The 25506-nt window shown below is 40.7% G+C and overlaps 2 protein-coding genes across 2 annotated transcripts; one reads left to right on the forward strand and one right to left on the reverse strand.

The window, feature by feature from the left end:
• The first annotated feature begins 704 nt into the window (after window positions 1–704).
• On the forward strand, window positions 705–10548 carry ajuba (ajuba LIM protein). The gene is made up of 9 exons (XM_055228816.1): window positions 705–1056; window positions 1158–3128; window positions 5903–6004; window positions 6714–6781; window positions 6862–6924; window positions 7745–7875; window positions 8558–8609; window positions 9127–9195; window positions 9987–10548. Exons 2-9 carry the CDS (start codon window positions 1637–1639, stop codon window positions 10116–10118), a joined length of 2109 nt encoding a protein of 702 aa, XP_055084791.1. The 5' UTR covers window positions 705–1056; window positions 1158–1636; the 3' UTR covers window positions 10119–10548.
• acin1b (apoptotic chromatin condensation inducer 1b) lies at window positions 10497–25428 on the reverse strand. The gene is made up of 17 exons (XM_033983548.2): window positions 25260–25428; window positions 24344–24406; window positions 24142–24256; window positions 23994–24052; window positions 22764–23900; window positions 22618–22679; window positions 20056–20176; window positions 16395–16440; window positions 16064–16206; window positions 15718–15864; window positions 15150–15315; window positions 14493–14638; window positions 13578–13685; window positions 13396–13503; window positions 12635–12986; window positions 12456–12553; window positions 10497–11539 (listed from the first exon to the last, which is right to left on the reverse strand). The coding sequence occupies exons 1-17, from the start codon at window positions 25392–25394 to the stop codon at window positions 11252–11254; spliced, it is 3294 nt and encodes a 1097-aa protein (XP_033839439.1). The 5' UTR covers window positions 25395–25428; the 3' UTR covers window positions 10497–11251.
• Between the last annotated feature and the right edge of the window lie 78 nt (window positions 25429–25506).

The raw sequence follows: 25506 nt of genomic DNA on the forward strand, positions 1-25506 counted from the left end.
GATAGCCCACCCTAATTGATAAAACTTGATTAGAAACAAATTTATGAAATATAGCTTATTATTTATAGGCCTGTTCAACCACTGACATATATATTTGCCACAGTCATTATCTATAAACCATACTGCATTTTAGCACAAGTTATCACAGGTTCCTATAATTAATTTTGAACAGAGCTGGTTTTGGCGGAGAGTGCAGTGCGTATGAATGACGAAACAGAGCAGGGCTGGGGGGAAAGGTGTCCCGGCGCCGCTCATAGATAAAGGGCAGAGATCAGTTGTCAAGGTAACGCCGAGGTAAGGGTAATGAGTGGGTATAAGGAAGTGCTTTCAAAATAAAACTTTTTTTCCCCCCCGAAAAAGATGCACGTGTTTGATACATCGAAGTATAATACAATCTTACGCATCTTATCTTACGATACGCATTCAATCCGTTTTCGTCTTGGTTTATTAAGAACAACATGAGGAGCCTTACAAGTGTGCTCTGAAAGAATTTATATTGTAGATGTAGATTAGTTGATCGTTACATCATGCAGTTAGTTAATATATAACCTGGTAATTCAACATTGTTTAGTTATGGACTTATTGTTTAACTGTGAGTAAAAATATGGCAAAAGAATTTCCAACTTTTAAAAGCAATGTGGGTTTAAAAAAAAAAAAAAAGAAAGAAAGAAACACAAACAGGAAGCTAGCTTTTCCCAAGGCTCGCTTGACCATAGCAGAGAGAGGGGGAGGTAAGTAATTATTTAGGGGGAAGAAAGAAAGAAACAAAGTTGTCGACCGAGCAAGGCACACGGGAAGGATTTTATGAACAGAAGCTTCTCGCTTGAATCTGTCTACGGGAGTGATCACAACGAGCACTTTTTAACATTGTTTTTGCGATCTGCAAACTTTTCCGCTTCAGACCCGGGCAGGATTTGAGCTTTAAAAAACTGCAATGATCATATAATCTCCAGACAAGAGGAGACGGACCTCAGCGCCTGAATTTTCATTCAGTTAATTTCAGTATGTTTGTGTTTTCTGAGCACACCTGACTCTGAGATGAATGGCAGACGCATGGTGAGTCGACTTTTTGAACCCAAACGAATGAATATCCTTATGTACACTGGACCCACATGAAGCTGAACTCTGCTGTGACCAGCCGCTTTGTGTTTTTAAAGGACGTTCTTAGGGCGAGACATTCACGCCGCTCTGGATAAGTATCCCATCAAAATAACTTGAAATTGCATGTTGAACTGGAAAACGTTACTAAAACGCAAACGTGGATCCACACGAGGGCCCACATAGGAGGCCCTCCACGGCCATAGGTCACGGAAAGTGTCGCTTGAAGGGATTGACTGGAGCTGCTCAGATTTTCTAAACCAATGGAGTCTCCAGTCCTATACCTGTGTCCGTGTGTGTTCCACATGAGGCTAACCAAATGAGTCAGAGAAGACTAGCCATGTATCCACCCAATCCATGTCCCTGAAGTCTTATTTATATTTTTGTATTTATTCTAAAAGTCTTTTGGCTTTCAGCTACTTTTAAGGCCAGTTTTTATATTATTGTTATACAAATCCTCATACTGTATTTGAGGAAATATTTGCCTACTTTTGGACTTATCGGTTAATATAAAAGGGACTTAACACAAAGTATCATTATGGACAGGCCAATAAGCAAGTTATTGGAGAAATTGAAGCTAACAGACTCTGGCAGTGTGAAATTCAACAGTTCAAAGAAGAAGCATGACTCAAGCAGCAACGCAAACAACAGTAATGCCAACACTCCTGTGTCCACTGGTAGCTCTCTGCCCCCGGCTCCCAGTGCCTCACCCTCCAGACTGGGACAATTTTCTCTGCCCCCCGTAACGTCCACGGACACTTCTCTCCCAGTGACCAGAGTGCCTCCAGGAGGAGGACCTGGATCTGGGATGGTAGCACCTCAACTTCTGACATCTTCACAGAGCTCTACGACCTTGGCCCCAGACACTGAACCACCACTGCACCCCTCCACCCTGGCACCAGTGAGGCGGCGCTCCCCACAGCAGCGGGCGTCCTGTTACTTTGGTGAAGGCGTTGATTCCCACCTGAGGCGGGAGTCTGGCCTAGGCCCTGAGTGTGACCCCTTTGGCTCGAAGGTGTCACTCAATCAAAGACGCTACTCTCTGGAGCTCCAACAGCTGGTCATGAGGCAGCAATACCTGTCCCAGCCTCCTCCACTGTCTGTGCCCCCTTCATACCCTTCCGTCACTGGGTACAGTTCATCCCCCAGGGGCTTGGGAGAGACTGGATATCTTCCCGAGCCTGAGCGACACAAGCGCTTCTCATTGCAAGAGGCGCTTTTCTACAAGCGGCTGAGCACTGGCAGTGACCTCTGGGAGAGCCCCAGGCCCGCTTCCCTGTCCCACCCTCCTCAACGGCCATCTGAGGTGAGCGGAGGAGGTATGGGAGGGGGCTTCTTCTATCCCTCAGGACCAACCCTCAGCCCCTACTCTTCTCTGAGTCTTCAGGAGTCTGTGCTGGTAAGCCCAAGGTCTAGTTTTGCATCCAGCACAGCTAGCGGTGGTGGTGGGGGTAGCCCTATGGGAAGCCGCTGCAGCAGTAACCGGACCAGTGGTATCAGCCTGGGCTATGACTCGCGCTACTCAACTTCTGGTGGGCCTACCCCACAGCAGTCCCCTTCTGTCCCCACCGGCTCTGTGTGTGGATATGGACCCCCAGGTCGGTCTGGGATGACCCCTGTAGAGGCCTGGAGTCAGTACCTAGATGCAGGTGTACCCCCCATTGGTCAGGACAGTCGCCACTCTTACCCTCCAGCTGTAGGCAGTCCAGCTGCAGTGTGTTACCAGACTGGTGCAGAGTGGTGGGATGAGCATCAAGCTGGGGCCCAGGGTAAAGAAGCACTGAGAGAGAGGGCTCGCTACTCTGACCAACCAGGGACCAGGTACCAAGAAGAGCTAACCAGGCTGTTGATCCGGGATGCAGCTCTGGAAGGGGAGGGGCTCCCAGGATCTCTGAAACTGGAGCAGTGTGCTCCTGCCATCTCCAAACCAAGTACTACACAGGCCTCCACTGCAGGACCAGCCAAAGCCTTAGAAAATCTAGGCTCCTCAGGGCCCAGAGAGGTGACAGAGAATCGACAAGAGTACTTTGGTAAGGCTTTGTGTTGCAGTATCATAGTTATTTTACAAATGCAAAATAATATGTCAATAACATAAATGTATGGTACTTTGTTTTTATGAGACTTCAATCAGCAGGATGTCTGATTGAAAAGTACTCATAACAACAATTAAGTCATTTTCATATTTCAGGACTGTGGCATCACTGTTAATGCATCTCATGCATTTCTAACTGCCCCAAGTCAGCAGGCTGTGTTATTATTGTCCTCCTCACTGCTTAGTGTCCGATCATAGGGTTCCCTCTAAATGAAAGGGTGCAATGGCTGGATGCAAGCAAGGATGAACAAATTAATAGTTGAAATAGTGTATGGATGGTTAACTGGTGCCTTGGAACTTGCAGAGACATGCTGGGTCATAGCACGCACTAGCAGGCAAAAAGAGAAGAGAAAAATGCTTAGGTGTTTGAAACCGATCAGGACAAGTTCAAGTTAACAGACAACAGCCAACCTGCAGCCAAGTAAAATCAGGCGAAGGTGGATGTTCTCAGTTCGCCTCATTAGGGCATTCATATTGGTTTTAATCTGTAAAATTTAGTGTAAAGGCAAATTACATGTCTGGAGATAAGTGCGGCCTCAGCCTCCTCTCTGAGTCATTGCAGGTTCTTGATTGGCTGCTGTGTGCGCTGTGATGTGTATATTGTTTCTTTGCGGCAGGGCGTGTTTCGGCGGAGTGACTTCAGGCCACAGTAACGCAGTGTGCCTGTGTATTTAAGTCTGTAATGCCGCTGCTGTGGCGTGTGCATGGGCGGTGTGCTGTAGCCTGTTTTTCTGCTCAGGTATGCGTGCCCGGAGGGGACATACAATACTGTACTCCGATCTCTATTAGACAAAATAATACGTTTCTTAAAGTGTATGTGCCAAGAGTTTCAGGATTGCAAAATGGCTGCCTAGCACGTAAATTTCTTAAAGTGCATTTGGCTGATTTGATGTTTTTCCACACTATTACCTCGTTTGGTGGGATAGTTCGTGAAGAAAAGTACAAAACAAAAAGTTGGAAAAATAAGGAAGTAGCAATGAGTCCTAAAACAGTTATGACATGCCTAGAGGTAATTTCATATCTGCTGTCCATATTCAACTAGGAAGTAAAATTTTAAACTAGAAAAGACTAGGCAAAATTCTAAATAAAATCTTAAATGTAATGATGTTGACTATGTTTTAGTGAAATTGAATTGTGTTGTTCTAACCTGTCATATACACTTTAAAGGTTGGGTTAGGTTGATGTGATCAATGGATGCCCCAAATTCAAAATACAAATTTACTGTAAACCTGCGCTGCAGCAGTGATATAAAAATGTTGTAAAAGGCTTTCAGTCTTGGTGTTGGTCAAAGACGGGTGGTTTACTGTACAAAACTCCTCTTGGTTTTGAACCCTAAAAAGTCCCTGGAAGTGGTCCCATCCCTGTTCTTTCCAAGCCTTAATTCTATATGCAGCAATTCCGGCAGTATATTTAAGGACAACTGTAAGTCCTGCCTCTCGGGTTTTGGTTTTTGGCTGCATACTAGAGGGCACTGTCCAAGAGCCTAGCAGCCGGAAAGTTAAGGAATTTTCTATCTGTGTGGCACCACAGTAGCCACATATGAGAAGCAACGGACAGAAACTGAAATAGAGCTAACTGAGTATACCCAGTACAAGACTTTGAGTTTTGAGAATTATTAGATTGTTAAAGGGCCCATATTTTACTATTTTCTGATCTGTATTATAATGCTGTTTCCTCATCAAAAGCATACCCAGAGTTGCGTTTTGTGTCATTCACATGTTTAACACACAAATCCTGCACATCTAGGTTATTCTCTCAAACAGAAAATGCTCTGTTCTACCCTCTGATGTTATGTGGTAATACAGTGTCTGACTGTTTTTAAACTCCTTACACCTTCACTGGAATCATTTGAATTACCCATCTCTACTGAACAAAAAGTAACTTAAACTACTGCTTCATGACGTCATAAGGTGGAACGGAGCATTTTGAGCTTTGAAGATGTAGACAGCAGTAATGAAGGGTTAGTCAAATTTGTGAAGGACTTAAAACAAACACACCTTTTGATGAGGCAACGGTGTTATAAGTTCACAAGAATCCATTTTGCGTAATAGGACCTTTAGTCAAAGTGACTATTTATTTTCCAAAATAAAAATAAAAATTTATTTTCCTTGTATTCAACTTTGTTTTTTTGACAGGAAAAAAATAAGGTTAATAAAAGACATATTTAATTTAACCTTTATTCCCACAAACTGTGGTCTGCTCTACAGTGCATTTTATTTTTATTTTTTACTGAAAATGAATTGGATGTAGCCAGAAGCTGATCATTGCAAGAAATTATGATTTCAGGATTCACGATTCGTACGATTCACTAGTTTAATCTGTCTTTATATAAATGTATTGTTTCCTAGTACTTCTTTCTGCATAAATACTTGTTTTTACATGAACAAGAATTTATTTAGTTGACTACAGCCCTACATTTCAAAAGTAAAAATAATTTCCATTGATCAAGTCATATCCGGTGGATTTTCCCTTTGATGACACGCATACGAGTGAGTGAGCAAACAGGCTGGCATGGGTAACCGGGCTTTAACTGTGTGAAATACCCCACGGTGGTGCGAAAGAGAGGATTTACAAGTGTTGACACTGTGTAGAGTTGGATTTCAGACACATCCTTTTGGAATGTGTCGTAAACTAAGTGCTAAAAGCCGCTGAGCGATTACTCCCAACTTAATGCCTGTTTTGTCCATTTGTGTTTTCCCTTTGTGTCGGCAGGGACGTGTGTGAAGTGTGGGAAAGGAGTGTATGGAGCCGACAATGCCTGCCAAGCACTGGAGAGTCTGTACCACACTCGCTGCTTCACCTGCGTCTCATGTGGTGAGTGCTCCCAAAACACAGTAAAAACTCAACATTTTTAGAAACGCACTTGCAGCCTTGTTCTGATAAAGCTCAAGATCACACTAAAGTGTTCAGGAAAGCTCCAAAATCGTTTTTTTGCAGTATTGATACTTGCTCAAATGAGTATCTATTTTCTGTATGTATTGATTAGTATCTGATTTTTGATACTTTTGACAACACGCACTCATGGCCTTGCAAAATCACTTTTGTCATTTGATTTAATTATGCTACAGATCAAATTATGATTAATATCTGTAAGGTGTGTAATTACTCTTCAAAATGCGAGTTCTAATCTAATAAAAACATTATACTACTGTTTAGAGAATATTGTAATTTTCTCCACAAAATAATATATTTGTTTATTATACCATGTGGTCTTACACTAGTTCTGATAAAACCCGAAATGAAACTGTTTAGGAAGTCCAATTAAAAATATCCAGTTATGTGATTTTTATTTTTTGTGTCGATACCCGCTTTAATGAGTTAGTAGTTAGTTAGTTTTGATACTAGTTTTTGTATTGATTAGTATAGTATATAGTGTTCTATACTTTTGACAACCTTAAATTATACAATAAACAAATTCAGAAATGGTCTATTGAAACTCATATCTGTGTTATATAATTGGCAAGTATCTACTTTGTCTGGTTTTATGTTCCTAAATTCTGTCTGCTCTTGGTGTATTTTGCAGGACGCACCTTGAGAAACAAGGACTTTTACAATGTCAACGGCTCTGTATACTGTAAAGAGGATTACATGGTAAGGGATGAGGCCAAGGTGTTTTGTCATAGTCTCGCTCACACATAGATATATATGGTCATCTCTGCTTTTAATTACAGTTTTCAGGATTCCAAGCGGCTGCGGAGAAGTGTAGTGTGTGTGGCCATCTTATTCTTGAACAGGTGTGTGGTTCTGCATGTACACATAGTGATCTTAACACAACTTTAGTTGACCAAGAATTTCTTTAGTCAACTACAGTGCTACTAATTAAATGTGTGTGGAACTAAAGACATGCTCTACCTTTAGTCGACTAAAAGGTCTTGTGGCAAAATGTCTTTCAGTATCTATAACTTGACCATGTATCTGACCCAAACTGCACTGAAAAAATGCACAGGAGTTGATACAAACATTATTTAAACTGAAAGTAATAGGAAACAGTATTTATATGTAAAAAAGCATTCATGATTTCCTTCCCAAATCTACAGCTAGCTCACTCCATGCCTTCCTCTTCGTGCTCTTGTGCATATAAATCCTTATAATCTAAATAAAATAATTAGTCGACCAAAATTTATAATAATCGACTAAGACGCCATCGACTCATTAACTGACTAAACGACTAAAGGAACACAGACCTACTTATTAGGGGGCTAAGACACACATACTTTATCTGTTTCCCAGCGTTTCAAGAATTCCCACAGGAGAGAGTTCACATGGTTGACTTGACTGCTCTTTGGGTTCCCACGACAGATTTTTACAGGAATGTTTGTTTCAGATTTATATAAAGCTCTGTATTACGTTAGCTGAAAAAGGTGTTTCCCAAAAAGCAGGACGAATGAACAGAAGCAGATTTTAGGTTGTCAGAATGTAATAGTAATTTAATGTTTGCAATGTGTTTGTATTTGTTATTTTTATGTAATTTTGTGATGTTGAGGGCATATCCTGAGTTGGACATAACAGACATGTCCTAATCTAAATGATAATCTTGTCCGTGTTTGGTCTCAGATCCTGCAGGCTGTGGGGAATTCATACCATCCAGGTTGTTTCCGCTGCGTAGTTTGCTCCAAGGCTCTGGATGGCGTTCCTTTCACTGTGGATCAACACAGCAATATCTACTGTGTTGCAGATTACAACAAGTAAGGTGTCACAGTGTTTCATAGACTTCATTAAGCTTATGGTGGCACACATTATTTTTATTTGAATTATTTAATCTCATTCAATTTGTTGAGTATAAATGCCACTTACTGCCTATATTGAATCTTTAAGCAGTCATTTTGACCAAGGTAGTCTATTTTATAAGTTTATGATAATACAGTGAGCAAGTCTATTTGCCAATGCAGTCTAGGTCAGGGGTGTCAATCATGCGGCCCAGGGGGGATCCGGCCCGCCTACAGGCTTGATCCGGCCCTCAGCTGATTTGTAATAAAAATACACTCAGCAAAAATTGAAATTTTTTTTGTTAATTGTTTTTAATAAATCATCATCTTTAAGGCTCATAAAAAATGTAGATAAATATACCATTTAGTTGCGCCCATTTTTAGTTTTGCTAATTGTAGAATTAAAAAAATAATAATAAAAATAAAAATTTCTTCTCGACGCCACGCAACGCATGCGCTCATAGGTCCGGCCCCCTTGAGATCAAATTAAGTCGTATGTGGCCCCCAGACCAAAATTAGTTCAACACCCCTGGTCTAGGTCATTTTTAGACTGTTCATACAGGAGACTATGGGGGGGGTATGATAAAGTTTATATTGGAACAAAATTCTTACTTGGTTTGGTGTTTACTTTACTTAGTACGACAATTTCTCATTTTTGCAGGACTTTTGCTCCTAAATGTGCTGCCTGTTTACAACCCATCCTGCCGTCTGAGGTTAGTGCGTGTGTGGTTGATTTTCGTCTTCTCTTAAGTTTATGTCACTAATGAAGTGAGACAAACTAAGTTTTTGTATCGTGTTGTCATGATAAATAAAATCCAAACTCAATTTTGATACAAAGGAATTGACTCGGTACTCAATTCCAATATCACCCATCATAATGAAGATAAAAAATACTCTGTTTTATGAATAGAATGTAATTTTCATTAACAAAATAATAGCACTTTCTTTATGGTACAGTGAGATCTTTTACTAATCCTGATCAAGCTCAAAATGATGAACTGTTCAGAAAAACTCAAATGTCCAGTTAATATGATTTTATATCAATACTTTTAACCACACTACATTAGGCATTAGGCCAAGTGTACAATGAGTGACAGACTGTACCGCAACAGTACAGTTTCTTAAATGTTTCCTAAATAAACTTTGGATGAATCACATTTCCTGAAACTGCATAAACCTTTGGCTTGTGTATAAATCTGTTGCATTTATTTATTTTTGTTGTCATTACAGGGCAGTGAAGAGATCCTCAGGGTTGTATCTATGAACAAGGACTATCACTTTGAGTGTTACCACTGTGAGGTGAGTCAAAGTAATGTTGGAAATTTAAAGCAGAGAAAATATTCTGTGAAACTGAGGGCTCCTGTGGTTGGCAATCGTAATAATTTTGCTGGGTCAGCCAAAGGAGCCCTACGTTTTAGAAGACAATTTCCTAATTTATTTCCATATTGATCTTCCAGAGAATCTGTATAACCTTTTTACAAAGTGTGATCTATGGGGTAACTAAAGACCAATGAATTAACTGATCAAATGATATCTAATAAATGTGGGGAAAATACTTGAAAATAAAATGAAAACCCTGTAGAGGACATGATTTCAAGTGTATTTGTTTGTGTTGTCATGATAGTAAAACTATTTTGATGATAAGGTAAAGATTGCGATACCATGATAATTTTATTTAGACAATAGAATGTAATTTTCATCATTAAACCATAGTACTTCAATGTATATTGCCACATGGCCTTATATCTGTGTAATCCCTCAGTCATCCAAGTATGTTCCATAGTGGTCCATGGACCTATACTAGTCTATGTGGTCTTGTACTTGCTCTGATACAGCTCAAAATCTTTCAGGAAAGGTTCATCTCTGTCCTATGAGAATTTTTTTTAGTATTGATACTTGCTGAAATTGATATCTCGTTTTGAGACCATTTAGTAGGGATTAGTATGATTTTTTGATAGTTTTGATAACTTTAGTATTTTAGATTCTTAAACTAGTTGTCCACTTTTAAATGAACCTGACTTCCTAGGTGAATCAGTTTGATTTTTGTCTAGAGTCCCATGTCATTACTTCCTGTTTGTGCTCTTCTATAGGAGTGTGGAAAGCAGCTCTCTGATAAACCTGGATCACAGTGCTTCCCACTGGACTCTCATCTGCTGTGCCACTCCTGCCACATGAGCAGAGTGTGTGCCCCTCAAAACATTCCCTCTCACAATGCACACTGATCGCCTGTGGATGTGTCTAAGCTGGTCTTAACATTTCAATGTAGTTGTAGCGAAGATGAGACAATTTTCAAACTGCTGTTCAGGACATTTCACCAGCCCCATGGACAGATGATGTGCCTGCTGTAATTCTTATTGTTACTGTACCATCGGGAATGAAACTACTGTCCATTTACTCCCAACCCAGAGGTGTCTGTTTGCTGTAGAAGAACAAGGGATTTTGTTGTGTATATACGTATTAGCAAAACATTTGCACTTAAATCTGACTTAACTGTAACAATGATTATGTAAATTCATAAACTTGGGAGAAAAGATCACTGTAATTTCTGTATGTAGTAATAAATGTCTCTCCATATATTGCTGATACAAAAACTACCACCATTGATAACCATTTCCATTTATTCATTTCAATTCTCAGTACATTCAGCACCTAAAAGAAAATTCAACTAAAATCAAAATTATTAAAACTATAACCATTACTCTTATTTGACAAACTTCTTTTACCTTGTATTATATATGATTAGGAAATCAAGGAGTTTTCCCAAATGGACACAGTAGGCTTACTCTCAAAAAGTAATATTTTATGATCAAACACCATGTTGACAATGTAGGGCTGAAATACACAATGAGTAAAACACCATCCTTTGCCTCAATACAAACATGTCCAAAAAAGAAAGAAAAATCTGTTTGGTGTAAAAGAAATCTCAGTGCTGAACAATAAAAACTAATGTAATACATAAATGTACAGGGTCTATTTTGGATGGGTATTACAGAGTCGCAAAAAGGAAGTGTGTGCCCACAGAACTAAAATAGTCGAGCCTTAAAAACCTCTGTGGGAAAATGAAGGGGAGCCTCTTGACTGAGGAAAGACCAACATGAAACAGTAAAAGGAGCACTGCCCTCTACAGGACAAAGATGGATGGTACTCTGCAGCGGGAAGACAAAGAAACTACTACAGAGTCATGAACCAAAACAGTGTTCAAGGAATCTATGGAGGTGGGGTAAGGTGTGTGGAAGACCATACCAGCTTTGAAATGGACCAAAAAGTAGAAGGTGGTGAGGACCCTCATCAGCTCAGACCAACTGTCCCCAATAACTTCCACCTGTCTGCTCTAAAGCTGCCTGCACTAGTCCCCTCAGCGTCGCCGGTCCCTGGGGTTGCTGCGGCTTCGGGAGCGTCTTGGATTACCAGCGGAGAGACGCCTGGGCCCACGAGCACTGTCCCTCCTCCGCTCTCCCTCCCGGCCTCTGTCCCCCTCAGATACACGCCGAGCTGCCCCCCCACCCACCCCACTCTCCTTCTCCCGAGCCTTCAGCCTCTCCCTCTTCTCCTCCTCCCGCTTCTTGTCCTCCTCGTCCATCTCCTTGCGTATTCGTTCGCGTTCTTTTTTGCGCTCTGTGCGATCCAAAACTCGCTGTGCTGCCTGTTCAAGGTATAATAGAAAACAAAGATAAAAAAACAAAAATAATGTAAAACAGTTTAACAACTTTATCTGAGCAAAGTAACTTCACACTGAATCCAATATTTTTCGTTACTTATCTGTGTATATGGTGTTTAAATAGCTTGATCAACTGTTATTCATTTTGGCAACTTTAGTGTAAACTAGGTACATTTGCAGCTTTTTGGTCAAAAACACCTAAATCTAAGTTTGTGCTGCCTTCAGTGGCCTCTGCAGTTTCTATAAGTTGGTGACATGATGAAGGATTGCCCTGATTACAGCCAGGTATTTCTGATCTGGCTGCAGAGGTGGAATTTGAAATGTGGATACATATTAATGTGATAACACTGTCTGTATACCTCCAGACCTGCCCCTCTTCTCTCACTCTTTTCTTTACTCCAGGCACTGCCCTGTTTATTAGCTCCATTTGAAATGTCAATGTGGGTGGAGTATAAGTGTTTAGTTACCATTTAATTTATTAAAACAACGCCCACACTGTGCCACCCACTAATTACCAAATTACACCATATGTATTTTTTAAAAGTGGTGCAGATCATGGCTTTGGCCTTGGCTTCTTTATGGCAGTGGTTTTGGCTTCTTATGTGGTTCACAACTTGGCTCACAAGGGGATGGAAATGGCAAATTATTAAATTAAATGACTCAAATGTGGAGCTGGTTGAAGATGTAAAAATATCAACACTGTTGAGGAGGTTCAACAACAGAGGCTACACTAGTTAACTGGTCCATGCATCCTGGAGCCTATGTATTGACAGACTGAATCTACAAATGGACACCATCAGTCCAGAACACAACATTTGTTATTTGAGGATTCTCTTTTTCCATTATTCAGTGAATGATGGGTAAGTAGATGGGTAAATATAAATAAACATATAAAACAAACCTGTTCTTCAGTAAGAGGGAGCCAGTATATACATGGAGCAGCTTTGGTTTTCAAGAACAAGTCATCAAGAAGTTTGGCTGGAGGCTCGTCTCCCTTTTCTGTAAAATAAAAAAACAACACATTTTAAGTAAAATCTTGTTATTTAACAGTTATACTAAACCCATGGCATCTTCTCATACCCTTCTTATCAGATTTCCTCTCCTTGCTCTTGGCCCGCTCTCGTCTCCTGCGGTCTCGTTCTCTGGATCTTGATCGTCGTGCGTCTTCCCCTGGTCGAGCAAACTCCCTGATCTTGTCGCGGTCCCACTCTCTCTCCCCCCTCGCCCGCTCTCGCCGTTCCATCTCCCGTTCGCGCTCCGCCCACAGATCCCGGACCACACCCAGTCCTCGGTCACGCTCCCGTTCTCTGTCCCGATCTCGGTCTCGTTCTGGCATGAGTGGGGGCAGTCTGGTCTGATGAGGTCCACTGGGCACTGGGATGCTATGGTCTGGTTCCTTTGTGACTTTTAGGATGCCTTTGTGGAAGTCCAACTGAGAGCAAAACAATTGAAATAAGCATGAGAGTCAACAATTGTAACAAATGCTCATAAGCACATTTCTGTAAAAAATTTGGTCAAATAAAAATAAAATAAACTACTGTAATATAGAGTAAACTAGAGTGTTATGTGACTGAGGATGGTGAGGTTATTGGGGAGGAATTGAAGCCATTTCTGTCAATCAACACAAGGACAGCTGTGACGGACACAGTCATTTCTCATCAAGTTGTGACAGAGATTAAAAGTTGATTAGAGCCATTATTTGTATTGCATTTTATTTTATTTTTAGTGATGTTTCATGTATCTGTTGAACCAATGTGTCAAAAACAATAGTAAAAAACAATATTGATCAGGTTAATGTGTAATGTGCGTTTATGATCGTATAAAGATATCCTTTACAATACCTCATCCTGCTCACTGAAGTCCACACTGAGGACTTTGGGATTGCTCTGAGGCCATTTTACTCCATGAAGGGCATTTCTGGTAGAAACTGCTTCCTCTTCTGTAGAGTACTTGAATGGACAAAGGAAAAACATTTGACATGGAGCCTAAAATATTCTTATTAGAAACATAAGCAAAAACTTACCGTGACATAGCAGTGGGATTTGATCTTATCGATCCAGAAGCCGTCCTCCACCACGCTTCCAGTTTGGTTTAGCAGCTCTTTAAGTTGACCCACTGTAAAGGGCCGAACCTATATAAGAGACAGTGCAAGAGTTAGGGCTGAGCAATATGGTGATTAAAAATTTAATTATGATCTCATCTATGTGACAATATGCGTTTTTGGTCATAAAGTCAGATCATGATTCAGTGTTCATCTGATTAATGCACCTCTAAGCTCAAACAGACACTTTTCCCAAAGTTGGTCAACCTCGCTAAGGCCCTAAATGAAGTAAAGTATGAACTCTCAGTATCTTTTCTAATCCTTTTAAGTTATAAAGTCATCTGCTTGTTCTAAGTCTACATGAATTGTGATAAAACTGAAATTGTGATCTGGCTTAAAGACAATCATGCCATTCATTTTTTGGCATGTAGTCCACCCCTAGCAGGAATATAAAATAGCAAAATGCAAGTAGCAGTAACATGCATAGGTTGGCAATGTCCCTTTGTGTGCTAGTTGAGTCAGGCTTTATACCCTGGTAAGGTGGAGTGACTTAAAAATATTGCAGTTCAGAGGATTCTTTCAAGAATCACTGTGTCATGACTCCTTTTATCAGTATACAGTGGTATAATGGTCATGTGTTTTCCTGTATTTGTCTGAGCAAAACAAGGAAAAGGTTTTGTTTTGGTTTTTTTGCATGTCAAAACTGATATATATATATATATATATATATATATATGCATAGAGAGTAGAGACGATTATTGAATGCCATTATGCCACTATCATCTATACTTTCTTCACCAATATATCATATTTCAGAATGTTATTATGACAGGGCTAGCATTTGAAGTATTTAAAAAATTAATTGAAACAACACTGCCCATCTGAACACAAACTCACTAAATTGGTCACATGGATGATCTTGGACACTTTTCCTCGTGGTGGTGACGGTTGCCTGTTTGTGCGGATGGGGTCATCAATAGTAACAGAAACCCCTGACTTCTGTTGACTAATAGATCGGCGTACCAGGGTGTCACTGGGAGAAACTAAAAAGAAAAAAAAAGAAGACAACTTTGTGGTAAGATTATGCAATGAGATTAAAGTTGCTATATTACAAAAAATAGATTCTTGTGAGCCACATTTAAATGTTGTTACCTCATCAAAAACATACCTGAAATTGTGTATGGTTTCAGTCATACATGTTTGAGCAATCTTTTACTATTGGGCTGTCTACATCTCCAAAGCTCAAAATGCTCTGTTCCACCTCGATGTCATGTAGTTGTAGTTTAAGTTAGCAACTAACTTTTGCCTTTTGTTGAGTAGAATTCATGACTGTAGTGAAGTTGTATGGATTTTAAAAACACAAAGGGGGACTCCCTGTATTACTACATAACATCACAAGGTGGAACACAGTGTTTTCCGTTTGAGAGAAGAAATCAGCCTATATATGCAGGGTATATGCAGGGTTTGTGTGAATGAAACAAAACGACTCTAATAGACTAGAAAATATCATAATATGGGCCCTTTAAATTTAATATGATAAGGGTAACACTGCACCTTTCTTGGCCTCTCCAGGTTTGGGTGACGTTGCAGCCTCTATTGCCTCCTCGGAAACACTACTCTTTTGTCGGTCTTTGGATACTCTGAGGGGCTTTTCTTGATCGTTTTTTTCTCCTTCACCCTCTTCATTGCCTCCATTCTTTTGACTATCGCTTGAAACTACCTGCAGATGAGCAAAATGTGATCAAGCAATAACACAGAATGTACAAAGATGTATTTGGAGTAGGGTTGCCAAAAGTATCGAAATTTACTAATCAATACTAAAACTAGTAGAGGACAGAAATGAACGTTTCCTGATTAGCTTTAGAATGATCTTGACTACTATGGAATAGTAGGACCACTATGGAAACTACATGGACAACTGAGGGATTAGATATAAGACTACATAGTAATACAATTGAAAGTACTATGATTTAATGTTGAAAATCACATTCTATTGTGTAAATATTTTTTTTATTTTCATTGTGGTATTAGAATCTGTATGAAGTATTGAATCTATTCTGTAGTATTGAAATAAAGTTAGTAGTGTTGTCACGATACTCAATTTTCAAAGATGTATTCTTGCCTGTGTGACTGTGCGTTGAATCTTCAGGCCGTTGTCCTGGTCATCCTGGGTGCTATCCATGGTGTCTTCATCCCCAGAATACTGAAGCTCCTCTGCAGGAAGGTCTACCACAGCTTCCTGATTGACTTTGATGTCAGGGATTAAAGACTGAATAGAGATACATACATATAAATATTCAGTTTTAAAGAAGGATATATAAAATATTATGACTAGAACTGAGAATTTTCCAGTACCATATAATTTATAGTAAAATTACATTACAGTGAAAACATAAAATTAATATGTTTTCCTCTTGTGCCCTGACAAGGCCTACAAATATTCCCCTCCTCCTGTGTTTCTATGGCACCTTGAGAGAGTCTGTGGTGATGCTGATGGAAGGCTTCTTAGCAGTGGTTGCTGTGCTGGATCCCCATCGCCTCTTCCTTCCGGCATTCAATGCTTCAGGCTCACCCGTTCCTCGTTCAGCACTAGCTGGAGACATCTTGTTGCCTGCAGTTGAATTAGAGCGATAATCACAATACAAAAGTTTCTGTTTCCTTCCAAATGCATATATGAGGTAGGTTAATGCTGTTTGATGTGTGGTCACAAACTAAGCCCCATACAGAATACGTTCTGCAAATGGTTGAACATTTGTTTTCATTGCGCCAGAGGAAGAATTAAAAATCATTGCAACTTACTGGTCAAGGATATTTTGCGGGCAGCAAAAGCCTTCGTAGTGGTGCTCTGGAAACAGAAAAAGACAGAGAGAACATACAGAAACCCCACGGGTGCGGGGCAAGATCAGAGCCTGAAGTTGGACACATTAGCACAGATACGAGTGAAGCAGGAACAGTGGAGGAGGGAGGGGCAGGGGAGTAACAAGAGCCCAGCAGGTTCCTATTGAACCATATTAACCTAACATTTACTGGTCGATAAGACACTGTAAACACATTTCCGCCTTCCACCTCTGCTCAAAGGAGCCCATGTTACTGAGTTGCTTCTCTTTCTCTGGGCTAGTTATATACAACAGCAGCTTTATTAACATTCAAGACATCACGGAGCTTAAAGGAAGCTCTGCAAGAGTGTTGTTATCAGAAATATCTGTACGTTGTCTCTTATTTTTCCACTTTGAATCCAAATCCAAAAAATCCAAAAATGGGAACAAAACACCTTTAAGGGACAGTGCTCCAGGAGGAGTCTGTCCCAGCTCTGGACCCGGGACCCTCGGTGTCAGAGTCTAACACAATCAGCTGTGTTCAAAGTTAAACTAAGCAATGATTTTATTTACAACTCAACATTGCATGGCCTTATCTTGTGAGCCCTGCTTATTGATGAAGTATAGACATGTTCCTATCAAAAGCTGACAAGAGGCTCTGTGGCTGGGTGCTAGTTCAATAGTAAATCCAGACTGGATTTACTAAAACCAATGAGCATGTCTGTGCAAAAGTAGTTTTGACGTTTTCTGAAACACAACTGGACTTCAAAATAGAAAACTAATTATACAATAATTTAGAAATCAAAACTGAGGTAGATTACTTAAGTCCAAGTTCACATGGTACATGTGTCCATTCACGATATTATGTGCTAGGTATTATTTATGTTATATTTGTCTTATGGTAACTTTGAACAGGCACAATTGATGAGCAGAGGTGAAAAGCCTCAATGTACGTCCTAAGACCCGTCAGTATTTAGCATCATTGATGTTTCAAAATGCATCTTTTACATTTCTATAAAACCAAAATTGTGCGACAAAGTCTGATAAGAAACGAATTCTAAAAGTGCAAAGGGGACTTTAGAATATAAGAAAATTGTTCACAGTATTATCGTATTTAAATGTATATTATAGGAATAAGTCATATCCTGGTACCATTTAACACCTGATTCCTTACTGGCTCGACTATGGCCCACCGCACGTCATTGTGCACTGTATCTAGGCAACATGGATCCAATCAGTCAAGGCAGAGGAATGGGCGGGGCTTGGTTTGAGTGTGCAGAATGGTCAGCATACAGGAACTGATCTCTTGATTTGACTTTTTTCAGCATGGGGTCAGCATTTCTCATTGACTGTTGGTCAAAGAGTCTCTTTCAAGTCTTTAAGGGAAAGCATGTGTACACTTCCATGACAGCAAAGTCCAGATAAATGTCCAGATGTTAACAGTCCTAGTGTCCAAACATTTAACAGCATTGGCCGTGGCGGGTTCTTTTCAACACTCCATTAGTCAAATAATCCATGAGAAATTGTCGTTTTCTCGTGATCCAATAAAACCAGAAAATATAAGCTCAGGCATTCTGGCTGGCATTCCGAAAAAAATAAACATGCAGAGGCAGATTCAATTAAAATCAGGAAAAATGTTCAGAAAAAGTTCATCATGGCATGTCCATTGGACGAAAAAACCACGTTCTGTGGCAATGATAGCGCCTCCAATCACTTTCCAGTTGTCCCTTCACAAAATGTGGCCAGCTTTTTTAATCGAGACAAGCCAAGCTAATTACAGTCTTTGGTCTTTTTTTTATGCGCCCGGATTCTTATAAATAAAATTCCACAGCCAATGGAATTTGTGAAAGAGATTGTCCTCATTGTCCTTACTCCATCACACCTACAGAGGGCAGCCATGCTTTACAGGAAGGAAAGTTCCAGAATAAGGATGTGATTACAGTAGGCCTTTAATGGACGTGTCCTGAGTTCTTATTTTAGATATAGTTCAGTTCAGAAAAGGCAAAGATGGCTTCCATGGCCAGTGTTGGTTTCCATGACAACTGTGTGCTGCTGCAGTTGCCATGGCGGCCCCTGTAGCTGCTGACGCTGGTGTGATGAGAGCTGCACATCCTGCTGGTTCAGCGTTTCTCAAACAGGCCTAAACTCAGGTACCAGCGCTGCGATCGGGCTTAGCGAGACAGGACTTGTAGGAGTAGGAAGAGGAGTGGAGAAGGTGATCGTGTTGGTGGTGATGGTAGAAGTAGTACGCAGCAGGTACCATTAGGGGCAATGGAAGAGGCATGGGCACCTTCATAACAAAGCAATCAGTGGGGTTTTAAACAGCAGTCACACCATAAAATATATAGTGAGAGGTGTTCATGAGGGGATACAAAAGCCAGAGGAGGATAGGGATAAAGAAGGCAGATAGTGAACAAGACAAAGTGAATTCATAGAGAGAGAGTATACAAATGAACAGAAACAGCCCTCCATGTGGTGAGAGGGTGCAATTCTCATGCAAACTGCAAAGAAAACATACCATGCACTCACAAAACATTCTGCAGCCTCCCAGCTCTAACGGGTAACAGATTCTACATGTCCCACTCCAGTGAGACTATAAATATTTGCATTAAATCCCTAGTAGAGACAAACAATATTAATGATTGATTTGCAGGTGATCTGAAGCAGATATCAACAGCCCTTGCATCTGAGTAGGCCCACACAGCATGCACTCTAGTCAACAAAATTTAAAATCCGAAATTTCACTGGACTGCCGACCCTAGTCTTTCACTCTGCCACCCTGCTGTGGAAAACAGCAGATTTGTATTTAGTGCTTTTATTTTAATATTGGGTACGTAAAGGTGATTATTTTCTGATCACTGACCCATTGACCAAAAATGGAAGATAAAAATAATAAAATAAAACTGGTTTATTTAGGCACAACATATAATTTTAACTTATTTTTCAGACTATTGGGCTTTAACTGTATGTTTAATTGATTATGTAGTCCATCAGTCACAGTATAATTTGGAAGCAGTAAGATATGTAAAAAATGGATATCAACAAACTCTAGGCTACAATCCCAAAAGAACATTGGACATCTGCTTTGGGAGATAGAAAAAAAAACAAAAAACTAAACAACTTCCATTCAATACAACATGATCTGGAGGTATATTTGTAGGGCAGTGCCTGCCGAAGTGCAATGGAGCAGATAAGGCAGTGAAATTTGGAGGTTGTTTAACAACCACAGGCAACATCAGCACTCAACATCACTCCGCACAGCCAAAACAGACATATGATGCGAAATTTACAAGATTAACTATTGTTTTGGTATAACATATAAAGAAAACTGTGAAATCAGTCTTGAGGTCTCAATTGCAACACAACCCAATCACTTGCAACATGGTCCTACATTTTATATTTTTAAATAAATGGAGATATTATTTTCAGGTGAATGACATAATTAGCCAATTTTGAGACACACAAAACCAAGCACAGAAAACCTTATTTAATATGGTTTGCTGTAAAATGTTTGGGCTGTGCTGTTTTTTGATTCCTCCATGGATTAATTGTGAAGAACATGCAAAGATGTAAAGGAGAAGGCCATAGGTTAGTGTGAGAGACTGGACAAATACCTGGACATCCCACTCCCTCAGTGAGCTTACCTCCTCCACAGGACCCTCACTGTTCTCTGGCTCTGCCCCAGAAGCCGCTGGCAAAGCCATGGAGCTCTCAGAGTCTGGCTCCTCTTCAGTGACAGCAGCTGCACTAGGCTCCGACACCTCACTATAGAACAAAACAAAACATGGACAAACATTTTTGATCAGTTCTGGCATCTGGTTAATGTATCCGCAGCATTCGTGGAAAAGAACCATCCACAATAAGCGTGATGTACAGAACAAGCAAAGAGAGGAGAACAGTGAAAGACCAGTGATCTGGGTCACTCTTACTATAAATACCTCAGAAGGGAACTGACACCCAGGGTCACCCACAGTCCATCTAGTGTTTATAATAGCTGATTACACAGATATATCTCATCCAAGTTATTGATGAAGATTATACAAACCATTCTTCACATTTGATTACTATCATATTTCAAAAAGTGAATGTGGAAATGAGACAGCCAAGCTAGTAGTGCCATAAGCAATTAGCTTAACATTTTACCTGTTACAATGGCAAAAGCCGTAACACTGATCCAGCTCTAGACTACCATTAGCGGGAGTTTATCAAACTAGGGCAGCATTGTGCCCTCTTTAAGATTTAAAAATGTTGAAACTGGTCTCAATTCTGCGTCACCTTTCTTGCCCTTGATGTAAAAGATAACATCTGGCTAGCTGTACCAAAGACGCACCTTGATTGTGAGCTAAAAAGGAATATTTGTGCTTTCAAGCTTATATGCAAATTAAAGAGTGAACAATATCTGCCAATACAATTATATGTGGCTGCATTATATTTATGTTAGAAGCCACTTGAAGCTGTTAAGCTCTGATCATACACTTGAAATAAAGTAAAACAACAACCATTCACAAAGCAAAAGAAACGTGTCTCCCACTCGCTCCCAGGGGACATGCTGATGAGTGGCTGTGTCGTTGGGAGTGATATCACAGCATAAGGGCCCATTCACGCTGACTGTACAACTAACAGATGTCTGCTTTAATGATCTCCCCTGACAACCGAGAGATCATTACCAGCTACAGCCAGCTACACAAGCTAAAAATATAATTTACAGCATTTTCACCAATAATCATTGGGAGATTACGAATAATATACCTGCAGATCTACAACAACGTGAACAATTCCCTGCCACCTGTGTGAAAGCCAAAGTCAGTCCTCTAGTCTTTTACAGAATAATTGATTACAAATATTATGGGTGCAAAAATATTGGAAAATCAGATAATCTACCAGGAACTAGTAAGAATCCGTCCCCCGAAAATTCTTGCTGTTGCACCCAACAAAAGGCTCCTCTCGCGCACCTCACATGGACGAGCATGTAACGCTCTCACAATCAGAACATGGCATAATGTTATATGATGATACAGCTAGCCAACTCATGGATAATGTACATGCAGCTGCCATCTTGGTATGTAACGTCGAGCAACACCGGCGAACGCAGGCTAGTTGGTTGTAGGAAAACTAGAGCCAGATACTTGAAGCCTTGAGCCGCCTTCTGGTTCATTCTTACCCGTTTTTGTTGCCCTCAGATAGCATAACGCCCAGGGTAAAAGGAAACCACGCAAGGAGAAGGACTTCTCTTCGCGACAATGACTCTGGATAATTGTGGGTTAAAATCGGGAACGCGGAATAAAAAAAAAAACGGTCACGTTTGTGTCTACTGCTGATTCGCGTACACTGCGTCGGTATCAGGGATGCAACGCATGCATGACGGCCATGTTGGCTTGCAGAGACCGGAGTCACGTTTGCTACAGTGTAAAACAAGTTCCGCGCAGTGAATTTCACTATAAAAGCATGCTCACGTGAACAGTTGTATAACGTCATGATATATATATATATATATATATATATATATATATATATATATATATATATATATATATATATATATATATTAGTTGAGTAATAATATTGAAAGTAGAAGTATGCATTACTGCAATCTAATACAAACTTGAATGAATTTTACAGAGGGCAATTGATAAAGAATATTACATTACAGGGTATATGACAGATGACTCAATTCACTGAAGCATAGGTAACGGAATTATATTTAAAATTTTATTAAAAATCTTGCCTTGCTTTTTGTAGTCTGCCATTTTACTTCCTGGTTTGACACCAGCAGCAGATATGACATGAGTAGAGATACTTCCATAACTGTACTGTATTGTAAACAAGGGCCAAAACTTAGAATATTCAAACTAAAACTATGCACAATTTAACTTCTTAACTTTTTTTCTACAAACTGCTACTTAACCGTTGTAAAACTATGATAAATATTTCCTATGGGTACTATCCCACCAAACCAAGTAATAATTTGAAATATATGAAAACCTTTCATGTGAGCTTTAAGTATGTTCAGAATCATTAGGCATGACCAAAAAAAATCATGGTCCAGGAATCAAACTGACATCAGCATGGCAGGAGGGTAAACCACTATTAGTCCATGGTCACTAAAGCATTTTGAGAATAATATAATGAATCCATGACACAATGCTTCATCATAATCACAAGCAGTGCCAATTTGAACTTTGCTTTGTGTTAACATGTTTACTTACCTTTTCCCGAGGTGTTTTTCAGACTGTGCAAACTCATCCTTCCTTTGTCGTTGGTGTGCCTCCTGTGCACAAAAATGTGATTATTTCATTAGAAATTAATTTACAATAGTGCAGAAAAGTCACGTCTATATAACTTGGTAACACACCTTTTGCTGCCTGGTTGGTTTGTTCATTATTTCAGATGATGAGCGTGAAGATGAGTCAGAATCTGATGATGAATCAGAATCTTGGACTTCACACATTACTTTAGAAGAGCTGGTGTCTGGTACCTCCTGCCTTCTTGACAAATGGAAACCGTGCTGTTCATTTTCCTCAAAATCCTTTTTTTCCTTTTCTTCTTCTCTTTTTCTTTTGTCTCTGCTTTCTTGTTCTTTTTTACGATCCGGCTTGTGTGGTAACGATTTGCCAACATCCACAGTGCTAACAGACCCAACAGGGGGCTGTGACTCCTCCCCTGACATATCGGCAGCTGAGGTGGACTGTGTCTCATCCAGAGCCTGCTCTGACTCCATCCTGTGCACCAGCAGAGAGAGAGGCCCAGGTCGGCGCTGTGCAGGAGGCTCAGGGCTACTGGACTGTGAGCTGGTGTCAGAGTCCTGCCTTTGCATAGCAGTTGATGGAAGAGTGCCCCCCTTTGACCTTTCTCCTGAGGGCGGATCGGCATCTGGTGGACTCTGCTTTGGGGTGTCTGGAAGGGGGAAAAGGTTTGGAGGAGGAGAGGGAGGAGGAGTAGGGTGTCGTAGCTGGAGCGGGCTTTGAAGCTGGGGGGGGGGGATATGCTGTGGAGGCTGAAGCTTTCGTTTGGATCTACCTGAGGCTGCAGCAGCACTTGGGGGCTGCAGCTGAGGAGCTACTTTACTGCTCCTTCGAGAAGCCGCAGGACCCCAGTCGTCGTCATCACTGTCGTCATCGCTCGCTTCCCCTTCTTCACTGTCCTCACGGGCTGCTGATGCCACCCCTGCAGAGCGGCTGAGGTGAAGCGCAGGGGGAGCTGGGTCACTGGGTGCGGTGTTTGCCTTCTCTTGAATCCGGGGCACAGCAGGAGGAAGTCCTTGGCAATTGGGCTCCCCAAGCACACGCACAGACAGAGAAGCCACAGCACGTGGTGGAGAAGGTGCTGGAAGTTCCTGTTGTCCTTGATAAAAACGTTGAAATACAGGTCCTGGAGGCTCTTGAAACTCCACACCATGAAGACCATGTATAGTATCTCCAGAAGCATAAGCCATTAGATCATGACCAAATGATTCCCCCACTTGCCTTTCTTCCATCCTAGCCAGAGAATGCTGAAAGGTAAATAAAGGCAAATATTAGTGTGGTATAAAGACAGCATGAACATTTTGAGAATGTAATAATAAGCATTGCCAATTTCTTATCACCTTTGATTCATAGGCAGGGTTTTCCAACAAATGGTCTTTTCCTTCCTCAACCTGGCATTCTGTTAAGAGAGCATGACAAAAAAAACTGTCATGAAACTGTGATTTTTTTTTATCCAACAGAATATTATATAAATATATGTCACCATACCATCAATCTCCTCCTCCTCTAGCTGTGCCTCTCTCTCCAGTTTGTGACGGAGAAGCTCCTGTTGTTTGGCCAAATACTGTTTTATGAAGCTGTTCTGGCTCATCTCCTCTCCAATCTATGGATTTAAAATCACAATGACTAATCAACAGCACTGTTTTAAACAAATGTTACGTACCAATTAGTAGCAAGGAAACACTCTAACCTGGGAATTGGGCTGTATCCCACCATGAGAAGAAGACTTCTGCAGGTTTTCCAACATAAGAGCCTGAAGAAAAACAGAAAATGTGGACAGATGGGAATGAAAATTGGAAATTACACAATCATAAAAAAAAACATATATTCTCATTTGTTACTGTTGCTTTGAACCACAAAATGCCCGGGTTTACTTTTGACATTTTGACATAGGCTTGCTTAGTTTCCCTTCCAAACAAATTCTCTGAATATAACCAAATGATGTGACCTGAAGCCTGTCACCGTCTGTGTGTAAGGGCTTGTCGCAAGTTGTACTTCATCAAGTCTGTCAAAACATGATCGATGAACGCAGTCGCATATACCTTACATTGATTATACTTCTTTGCCAGTAGCAAAGTAAAAAAAGTAGTAGTTTAAATATCGTCACTGTGACAGATCTACAGTGTATAATGAATGTAGCCATGCAAACTGAAGTCACGCTGAACAGCAATAAAAAACAAAATACATTTTCTTCCTCAATAATACGGAACATGTAAAATGTGTTTACTCCGTGAGGCGCGTCCTCGTGGAGTGCGCGGTCGCACTATGGACGAGGACGCGCCTGTCTGTACACCGTGTGCGCAGTCAGTTTACTCTCAGCGGCACAGGCCTACATTTGACAGGTGCACATTACTGAGTGGGCAACACATTGCACTGTGTTATTACAACGCAATACTTCAGAATAGCGGTTAACACTTGAGCGGTGTTGTCATAATAAACACAAACTCAGAATGCTGCTCGTTTGTGATGGCACATACTCAACAATTTATGTATTCCCGCTTCAAGCTTATCACAGTTGCGGCCTCTATCGTTAACCCCCGACGTCTATTGCCTCCTGCTGAACTTAGCAAGTCTCGACAGAGGCGCTTTTATGAGCAAAAACTTACCCCTTTTAGTCGCTTTATAAGCGTATTTTTCTGTCCAGTTTTGGGGAGATTTCTTTGCTCCAGCGCAGCTTTTAAATCCGCTACACGGAGCGATTGTAGAGGTTTCCCATCAAGCGTTATATCGTCATCCGCCATTTTGCTCCCTTGGCTTGTCCAACAAGCGTCGCTACGGCTGCTGCCTGGCGTCACAGCTCGGGACTTTCCGGACAGACTCGGGATTTCCGAGGCGCCATATCCCAGCAGTAAT

This window comes from Periophthalmus magnuspinnatus, chromosome 18 (assembly GCF_009829125.3).
Source record: "Periophthalmus magnuspinnatus isolate fPerMag1 chromosome 18, fPerMag1.2.pri, whole genome shotgun sequence".
Lineage (NCBI taxonomy): Eukaryota > Metazoa > Chordata > Actinopteri > Gobiiformes > Gobiidae > Periophthalmus > Periophthalmus magnuspinnatus.